The 10,055-nt window shown below is 36.9% G+C and overlaps 1 protein-coding gene across 1 annotated transcript; it reads left to right on the top strand.

Moving 5' to 3' along the window:
* Positions 1–999: 999 nt before the first annotated feature.
* Positions 1,000–8,427, top strand: LOC141596033 (COP9 signalosome complex subunit 6b-like). Its single transcript, XM_074416032.1, has 9 exons — positions 1,000–1,465; positions 3,799–3,887; positions 4,679–4,772; positions 5,639–5,700; positions 5,783–5,861; positions 5,973–6,065; positions 6,464–6,564; positions 6,699–6,754; positions 8,022–8,427. Exons 1-9 carry the CDS (start codon positions 1,150–1,152, stop codon positions 8,107–8,109), a joined length of 978 nt encoding a protein of 325 aa, XP_074272133.1. The 5' UTR covers positions 1,000–1,149; the 3' UTR covers positions 8,110–8,427.
* Positions 8,428–10,055: the final 1,628 nt, after the last annotated feature.

Here is a 10,055-nt window from a genome sequence, read left to right as displayed (position 1 = left end):
TTAATTTTTACTTTTGTAATTTTATTTGTTTATAATTATTAGACAACAAGTTAGTTCCAAAATCGTTTCTTTTTTCAAACCAAAGACCAGTTAATGTATTATACAACCGGTTGTATATACAACTTATTCAGTGTTGTGGAGCTTTGTTACAAAGTTGTCGAACTCTATTAACAAAATTATCGAGTTATGATACAAAGTTGTTGAGCTTAACAGAATAATTATTAAGCTCAATAACTTCGTAAAATAGCTCAATAAGTTCTAAAATAACTCAACAACTTTGTGTGAGAGCTCGATAACTTTGACGCGGTTGTACATAGCTCTTATACAACTAGTTGTAGGATACTATTTGTGACCAAAGACCCTCTCAAGACAGTAAATTTGGGAAAAACTCTCAAATGAGAGTTATTGTTGTTCAAACTGTTTCGGGAAAAAAAAATTAACCGACTATTACACCAGACTACTAGTTTAGAAAGTGAGATTTTTTTTTTCAAATGGAAGAGCTCATAAAGACAATTAATTTACAGAACAAAATTACGGATTCTCCAACTTGTAAATTATGCACAATCAAAGCAACTCTATACTCCTGACGCGGTCGTCGATGCACTGAAGACGTTCAATCCTCTGTAGAGGGGAGACCTTTAGGAGCGGTGGTGCTGTTACATGGGACCTCAGACCTCCATCATCTTGTGAGCCTTGCATATCCCGACTCATCTCTGAACTCACCTCCTCCACCGTGGCCCAGCCACCGTCCTACTTAGGTTGTTTTTATTTAATTGTTTACTCCTAATTCGCCATGCCTGCCATCGTGCTCTTGCCAAAGCACTAATTCTTGCGACGTAGCCCGCCTTAAGACCCGTCGTGCCGTGCCCGTGCCCATGGGCCGTATCGTGTTGTGCTATGCCCGTGCCTTCCGAGTTGGGCCCGGTCCGGTTTTCCTGCTCTACCCCTTAGCCACTCGCCCAGGTCTCATATAAGTCAAGACACCAAATAAAAAGACCTCAACGATAAAAAATCGTAACATAGTCTCGTGATTATATTTTAATTCTTTCCATTCAAAACCCTAATTCTCACTAATTTCCCCTCTTTCACCCGACAAAAACAATCAATCAATCAATTCTTCTTCTTCTTCACAATTCAAACACTTCTTCAATGGCGGATTCATCAAGCAGTGGACTAACATTCAAGCTACACCCTCTCGTAATTCTCAACATATCGGATCATTTTACTAGGGTTAGGTCTCAATCTCTACCTCTCAACAATGGCAGCGGTTGTTGCGGTGGTTCCGGCTCTAGTTCCAGCGATGCTACGGCGGCGACGGTTGCGGTGACGGTGCCTAGGGTTTATGGTTGTGTGATTGGTAGTCAAAGGGGAAGAACAGTTGAGATCTTTAATAGTTTTGAACTATTGTTTGATCCTGCTACTAATTCTCTTGATCGTGTTTTTCTTGAGAAGAAACAAGAGCTTTGTGAGTGTTTAATTGTTCAATTACTCTTTCGATTTTGAATATTGTTGTTGTTATTGTGATTGTGATGATTAGGGTTTAGTGTTGTTCATCAATTTTAATTTGATGGTGATGACGGTACTCTTAGTGACGGAACCAGGATTTGTAGTAAGCGAGGGCGAAAAATTTAGGAGGGAAACTAGTACTGCAATTAGGTGAAATAGAGCCGGGATTTGTACCATTGTTTGATGCTTGTCGTTGTTGTGATTGTGAAGATTAGAGTTTAGTGTTGTTTGTAGTTTTGATTTGATGATGATGGTACTCTCAGTGGAGGAACCAGGATTTTTAGCCTGTGAATGCAAAAAATTAAAGGAGTAATTAGAAAGATCAAAACTTTGAACTGCAAATTTAAAATTTTTCATTACCTGGCACGAGCTACCCTTCCTGTTGTGGCAGAGCCTGAATTTGATAAGAGGTGTGGTAACTATTGACCGAAAATTGTAGGGGTGAATTAGTAATGCAATAGAGTAAAGCGCTTGTTTGCAGAGTTTTGTGTCTTTCTGTTGATTTGATACTAAAACACGTGGTTTATTTCTTCTCGTTGCATTTATTGCCCTACAAGGCAAAAGGTCTAAAACTTAGTTAGTGTAGGTCACTAGGTCAGGATACATTCTCGCTTTATTGGCATGCAATCACACTGTACCATCTTCTGATGCCAATCGGTTATTCATATGTTGATTATAGTAGCAGGAGCAATAATTGTTGTTATTGACGGTGGTATTGCTGTAATCACTGTTTTCTGTTGTGGCCAGATAAGAAGGGTTTTCTGTTAAATACTTAAATCCTATTTATTGTTGATTGTGCTTTGCCCCGTGATGTTGTTCTGAGAACATAGATATGACCCGGAGTTTTTGTTGAAAACATATGGGTGCGTTTGGTTCGGGAAAGGGTAAGGGTAAGGGAATGGAATCAAGAAAGCGGAAGGAGGGGAAATGAATCAATTCCCTTTAATTTATGGACTTGTTTGGTTGGTAAATAAAACAAAACTAAATGGCTTCACTTACCAACCAACCATCACCACATAAACCACCAACACCCACAACCACCACTACTAACACCATCTAAGGCGACGCCCCTGGCAGCTCGTTGCCGGCCTCGGCCTCCCTGTCGCGACCATACCCTCGTATTATCCCTAGGTCGACTATAAAAACTGGCGGCCTCACACCTAAGATCCCCTTCCCTCAACCGGAGACACCCTCCTCCACCCCCCCCCCCCCAGAAACGCTAGATCCTCCTGGTGTTTATGGTGGCGGGGGAGGTTTTTTCGGTTTGGGGGAGAGGTTTAGGGGTGAGGTCGTCGGTGATGAAGCAGGATATGTGCGTGACGGTGGGGAATAGGTGAAGGGTCGGCCACTGTGGTCGGAAACTGTGGGGGTCGTTGGTGCCGACGTACGGTTGGTGGTAGGTGGTAGTGGTGGGAGATGGGTCTGAAAGTTAGTAGTGGTATTTAATTTCAGGGAAGAATGGTGGTAGTAGTGAGGGGGAAAGAGAATGGTTACCTTGGGGGGTGGGGTGAATGGATGTAGAGATCTTTGAGGGTAAGGGAGGGAACCCCATTCCCTTTGTTTGTATCAAACAAACACAAACAAAGGAAATCATCAATGTTGATTCTCTTTCCCTTTCCTTTAGACCCCTAACCAAACGCCCCCTAAGTATTTTTGAGAAAATATAGTTGAAGCACTTAGTTCTGAAGTTCACTCGGTTCAAAATAACTGAAACGTCTTTCAAAAATTTGCATGATAACCTTGATGGCTTGAACAACAATATGCTATGACCAACATTGGCCTGTCAATCTTATCTTATTTATTTGCTTTCTTTTTTAGTTTATATTTCTCGTTGCTTGTGCTACGCCCTTTTCTTTAACTTTTTGTCTTTATTTTGAGTTTTTGACGTCAATTGCCAGGGTGTCAGATTGCATACTATTTCGGTTCACGTTAGTAATTGTTCCTTGTCTAAGGTTCACGTTAATAAGTGTCCTCGTTTTCGGTATTTTAACTAATTGCTCCAGTAGGGAAAAAGTTGGGTCTTGATGAAGTTCAGTATGTAGCGTTCACGCCCCCTACACTTACCTTTGTTAATAAAAAAACATAAAAGAGAGTTCCATTTATATAACGTAAGTACCTCATTGTCCCGCCCCTTTTCTGTAATGCTAGTCAATTAATTGGTACACAGCTGTACATTGCCCCTACTTTTGTGATTGTTTGGATGTTTATGTTGTGCTTATTGTAACAGTATCATTTACTTGTATTTATTATATTAATTAATTAATTAATCTATGCGATCTTTTTTGTGGACAGACAAGAAGGTGTTCCCGAATTTCTATATACTAGGATGGTATTCAACTGGAACAGAGGCACAAGAATCTGATATGCTCATCCACAAAGCTGTGAGTCGCTTCTTCTGATTATTGTTTGTATGCATTTGCATCTCATGTGCTTTCTCTTGACAATCTAAGTGGGTTAGAAACACAGTATATTAATCCGTATACGAATCTGCTGATAAAATGAATTAAGGTTCTATAATTCCATAATGGAGAGGAGGAATAAGGATGGTTGATACTCATATGCAAAAGATTTTGCCAGTGCCTGCTGGTGGTGATCTATGTATATGTCACAGTTTCAGCATATGCAGTTATCTGCAAAGCCAAATCAGGGTTGGTCTGTAAATGCCTCGTGTGAATTAATTGCATATAAGCCAACGGTTTCCAAACTTATGCTCTGTTAATATTGATTAAGTTCCGTTCATAGTTTCAGTGCATTGAATTATCTCCAAAGCCCCAAATCAGGGATGTTCCTAACTTCCTAAGAGGTCCAGACTGTTTGGAGAAGTTATTTTGTAACAAGTAGTTTTGTTGGGAATGTTCCCTTTATGTCTCTTGTTAATTAATTGCCAAATCAGTCAACCACTTCCGAACTTTTATTATGTTAGTAGTAAGTACTAAGAAGTGTCCACTATTTTTCATGTTTAAACTAGTTTAATTCTCATATTCCAGCACTGAAATTAGGAGAACTGGTTGAATCGATGTTGGGGTCCATCAAAGTAACTGTTGTAGCCCTGAAGTATATACTGTTGCTGTGGCTACTGCTAATGCGCTTCTGAAGCCATTTTAAAACTTTTTAGGGTTCAACATTATTTTTAGAATTTTCTTACCTTATTACGATTTTGATTGTTATACAGTTGATGGATATCAATGAAAGCCCTGTTTATGTTCTTCTCAACCCAGCCATCAACCATGCACAAAAGGATCTTCCTGTAACCATTTATGAAAGTGGTATGTTTTATTATCTCTTACTCTTTAGGAGTAGTTGATGTATGTCTATAATATTTGTACCTTTGTTATTGTTTATTTGCCATCTCAAGTTCTTGCAATAATGTATCACGTTGGCATCTGTTTCTGCCATTTGCACTCTCCTTCTAATTATGTTCCACTTAAACTGTTTTATGCTTTTGCATTTAGCAAAATCATAATATATGGGTTAATTTAAATACTTATGATGGTGGTACGTGGTAGCACTATTGCTATTGGAAATGGAAGCCTGGTATTAAATTTAAGTTCGTATGTGTTCGTTTTGGGCCTTCATTCCTTCAATTATTTTACTTGGTGACACTACATAGTGGAGTTTGGTCTTTCTGTAGGCGTACACTGAAATGCTGAACCACTCTATTTTTGTTTTTTCTATCATTTAACATTTATGTCTGCAAGATGCTGATTTTCCAAACACGAAATAGGGTTCTTGTCCCCAGTTTTGGTGTTATACATATTGCTCCTATGTTCAAGTAGTAGTTGAAAAATTGAAGTGGATTTACTCAGGATTATCATTAGTCGTCCACTTTTATTTTATCTCTTTTGCATTAGTTCGACAAGCTTCTCCTTGTCATCATTATCAACCAAAAAGTCTTTTTCTAGTTTATACTTGCTGGTGATGGCGTGATGAGTTAATCAATATCACATACTTTCAGCAAGTCTATATTTGTTGTACAGAGTATTTTTATTGCTGTTTTATAGTTATTGTCATCAGACTCCACTATTTGCAAGTTTTCACGTAAACACATCTTTGTTTTGTAGTTTGCGTTTATTGTGTATTAGGATTAAGATTGGCTATTCTTCTACTGATCAATATATTTTGTGGATTACAGAACTGCATGTCATAGATGGTCTTCCTCAGCTAATCTTTGTTCGTTCAAGCTACAACATTGAGGTAGTTTTTCGATCTTTCTTTGCGTCCATCTCTGCATATTTAATTTGGAGGTGTTATTACATTATACCTTTTCCCTTTGCAGACTGTTGAAGCTGAAAGGATCTCAGTGGACCATGTGGCGCATCTTAAACCATCTGATGGAGGCTCTGCTGCTACCCAACGTGAGTCCCTGTTGTTTTTGTTTTACTCTCATATTAAGATTATTCTGAAGTTTCAGTTTTAATCTGCTTCATTTAAAGCATTGAGTAACACATTTTCTGTTCTATATGCAGTGGCCGCCCATTTGACTGGTATACACAGTGCTATAAAGATGTTGAATAGCCGGATTAGAGTACTTCATCAATATCTTCTTGCTATGGAGAAAGGTATTTTAATACTTTTTCTATAAAAGGGTTGCGGTAGGCAAAGAAGGGGAAAGGGGGAGCAGGGTGGAGGTGTTGCTAAAGCTAGTAAATCATGGTTCTATTAGTGATGAAGGATACTTCCGTGCCTCTGTGCTCCTCTTTATTATGGCTGTGATCAGTTGAATATCAACAAGACTTATTATTTCCTCCTAGGCGGCCTTAATTTTGATGTGACCAAGTATGGCTGCGTAGCTAACTTCGACAATTAGTAATGTTGCTTTTAGGTGTCTAGCTTGGCTTTAACATGACTTCGTCTAGCCCAGAACTTGCTATAAGATTCATACACTGTACATCATCTTGATAGATTGTGGACCAATAAGAATGCCTGTTAGGTTAATTGCAACTTTACTGCATTGCAGGCGAGATTCCCTGCGAGAATGCATTGATGAGACAGGTTTCAAGTCTTGTGAGGAGATTGCCTGCTATTGAGTCCAGCAAATTTCAAGATGACTTTTTGATGGTGAGTACTCTTTGACAATTCCTATTTCCGGCTATGTGAATTTCTCTTTAATCAGAGATGTAATTTACAATGTGAATCTTATCATTAGCCTGCTATATACGTGGTGACTTTTGCATTTGGGTATTGTTTTGCAGGAATACAATGACACCTTGCTGGTTACATATCTTGCCATGCTGACTAACAGCTCAAGGTAATGTATATGCATATTTCCCCCTCCCTTCCCCCGTCTCAACCCGATGTCATAAAATTTAAGTGCCACTCAATCCTTTGATGCTAAACCTGTTTTCTTTCATTTCTGCAATGCCTTTTGAACATGGTCGTTTGGCTGCTGTGGGTGGTGAGGTGGGAGGAGTACAGTGGTGGTAAGAGAATGAGTATTGGTATATGGTGATTGGGATTTTTTTTTTTGATAAGGTAAAGAAACTAGGTTAATCGAAATCAACCTATAGCATCCTCGCGGATGTGAGCGGTAAACGAAAGTGAAAGACTTTCAATATACCAAGTAAATCAAAATAAGACCAAGAAAAATGAGGGCAAAGAGAAAACTCTCATAAAGAAAATCTAAATCTTCAAAAGCCCAAAAGAAAAAAAATCCAATTTCAAGAAGACGGAAGAAACAAGTAAAGATCCAATGTTTCAAGACTTACAATAATGCAAGAATATTAAGGAGTAATAAGGCTTTGAGAAAAATGGTTTCACAACTTCTCATTGCCCTAATCAATCATTCAAGATACTATATTTAAAAAAATTTCTATTAAAATTCTTAATTTAGACCATCATTCTTAAGATATATGACTCAAAAAGCTCTCCTAGGCTAAAAAAGAGAGCTAATAGAGTCAAATCTTACAAGAGGTAGGTGACTAAAGAAATTGCTAAAGAAAAAGATAGGGTCTTTGTTTAATTTAATAATTTTTTTTTAAGTTTCTTACCAACCCAACATGATAATTTTTCTATTTTTCAACATTATTTTGATAAAAGATTCAAATATTGTGAATTTGTGATCTCTAGTAGCAACTAGCAAAATTAGTGATGCACACAAATTTGCCAATTGAGGGCTTCTTCCCAAAACAAAATTCCTGTGAGATTATGGCAGGGTCGCTCATGTGAAACCAACCCATTAATTAACCTTATAATAAAATGAGGAATACATGAAGATTTGGGTTCCTTTCATATCTGATACAGAATACTATCTTGTACACGACAAATTATGCGTGGTCTAAGAATGTGTGTTTCTGAGTGGTCAGTGAAGGTAGTGTTTGAACTTTGAACTTCGCCACTCAAGAGAGATTGCCTATGATTTCTAGACGTGAAGTGAATAGAAAAACTTTGTCTGCCTAAATATTACGTATATGGTTAGATGACAAATACAATAAATGAGGCGGAAGAAGTGTATGACGTGTTCATGACTTAAATTACTGACAATATTCTGAAATTGTTTATTTTTCCTTTCTATGTAGTGCAATGAACGAGCTTGTCGACAAGATCAACACTGCATATGACAGACACAGTCGTAGGGGAGGACGAAGTAGTGGTGCTTTTATATAAGACTAATACTGAGACTGCATCCTGTGACTGGCATATTGACTGGTGGAGCCAATTTTTTCGCAGAAAACTGAGTAATGTGATCTCCTTTTGAGTACTACCAAGTTAGGCTCGAGTGCATTGCCTTGTGGTCATATGTTTCATCGTATTGGTAATACAATTACAGGTGGTCGTTTAGTGTGTATAATTTGGATCCGTTGAGGTCGAGTTGAAACCAAGGCAGTTTTTTTGCTACTGAATTGGTCGAAGTTTCAGTAAATCGAGATATCTATTATTCCATTAGATCTATGGCTGGTAGTAAGATTTGGTTCTTGTTGAGTATTTGATTTTTTGCCAATTGTGTATTTTACCGGTCACAACATTTCTTTTATGTTATAAAGAAAGTCAAAACGATAGTTTTAACGGTGATGGGTTTTGAATCTAGGTAGAGAATACTATAAATCAATAATTTTACCAGCTAACTAGCTAAGCTATTACGTTTGTCTAAAAAAAAAAAAACTAGCTAAGCTATTAATAATCGGTGTCTGTCCAATTGCTTATCGTTTTTGACGAGTTAAGATCTAAAACCGCATACATAATCATTTCTTTGTCAACGGTTTTTCTAACTTATGCCCACTAGGCATAGGATAAGAAACCTAAAAAGGAAATAATTAAATGATGTTTTTATTGAAAATTGCAATATTTTCTCACTTTCACTTTTATTTACAATAAATACATTTAATTATTTCCTTTTTGGGTTTGTTATCCTATGTAGGCAGGATAGAAAAACCCTTGTTGTTTTAATTGCTTAAACACGAATTCTTGGTTAAGACCGTCTTAACCAAAAGAATGTTATTTTTTCCTCTTCCTCTTCCTCAATTGGTGGCTTAATTAGATATTCACTCATTCGTCAACAAATCACATTATTGTCAAAGTTTGGTGGAGATATTGAACAGCTCTAAACAGAAACTACCAATTTTTTTTTTTTTTTTTAATATAATAAATAATTCAGCGCTATAGATCAGCCTCTCGATTTTTGAATTGCTGTTGTAAGATTAACCACACATAAAGAACCCTTGGAATATAGACTAGGGGAGTGTTTGATAAGCAACGGATTGATAAATATTCGGCATATTTAAGGCCTTTAGCATGTTTGACTCACCAATCTATTAATTTGAGTGTTTGGTGAATGACATATTAAAACAGTAGATTGGACCTCAATTTACTGTTTTCAATATGCTGCTTCCCCCAGCATATTCACATTAGTAGATTGTGAAAAATGAATATGACAACCATTTACACATAGATACAACAATCTATTAACCTAAATCCGCTAATTACCAAACGCTTCTTTTAAATTTGCTAATTGAAATATGCTAGTCAAACCTGTCAATTCAATCTGTCATATATAATCTGCTTTATTAATCTGCTTCTGCTAAAATTAATTTGCTAAGTACCAAATAAAGCCTACTCTCTCTAATTAAAGAATCAAATTGTTGTCATTCATTTGAAAATGCTTGTACATTATTGTGTGAACTTTGAAACACGGAACATTTTTTATTTTTATTTTTTTAAAAATTTGTATAAAATCGCTTTATACAAGAATTTGTGTATATATTAGTTGTATATGTTTACATCTATGGACTTTCTTATTGACCCTTTTATCATGAAATCAGTGAGTCAGTGACCATGTTAGCATCAACATTAACCCTTCTACTCAAGTGACTGTTTATATGTAATTAGTACATTCGACCCCTTTTTACCTTGTAATTTGCGGGAGTTATTGAAATACTGAGGTAATGTTGTTGTTGTATTTCTTTGCATTTTGACTTTTGAGAGGTGTGATCACCCAGGCTAGTGACAATTCTAAAGAATGATTTTTATCAGCTGACTCCAAATAATTTTGAGATTTAGGCTCTAAAGTTGACAACTACAAATGAGCTTTATAGCTCTAGATATGACATGGTTAT

The sequence above is a fragment of the Silene latifolia genome, chromosome 8 (assembly GCF_048544455.1).
Source record: "Silene latifolia isolate original U9 population chromosome 8, ASM4854445v1, whole genome shotgun sequence".
Taxonomy (NCBI): domain Eukaryota; kingdom Viridiplantae; phylum Streptophyta; class Magnoliopsida; order Caryophyllales; family Caryophyllaceae; genus Silene; species Silene latifolia.
Note: the sequence above shows the minus strand (reverse complement) of the source record. Positions and strands in the feature narration are given on the sequence as shown.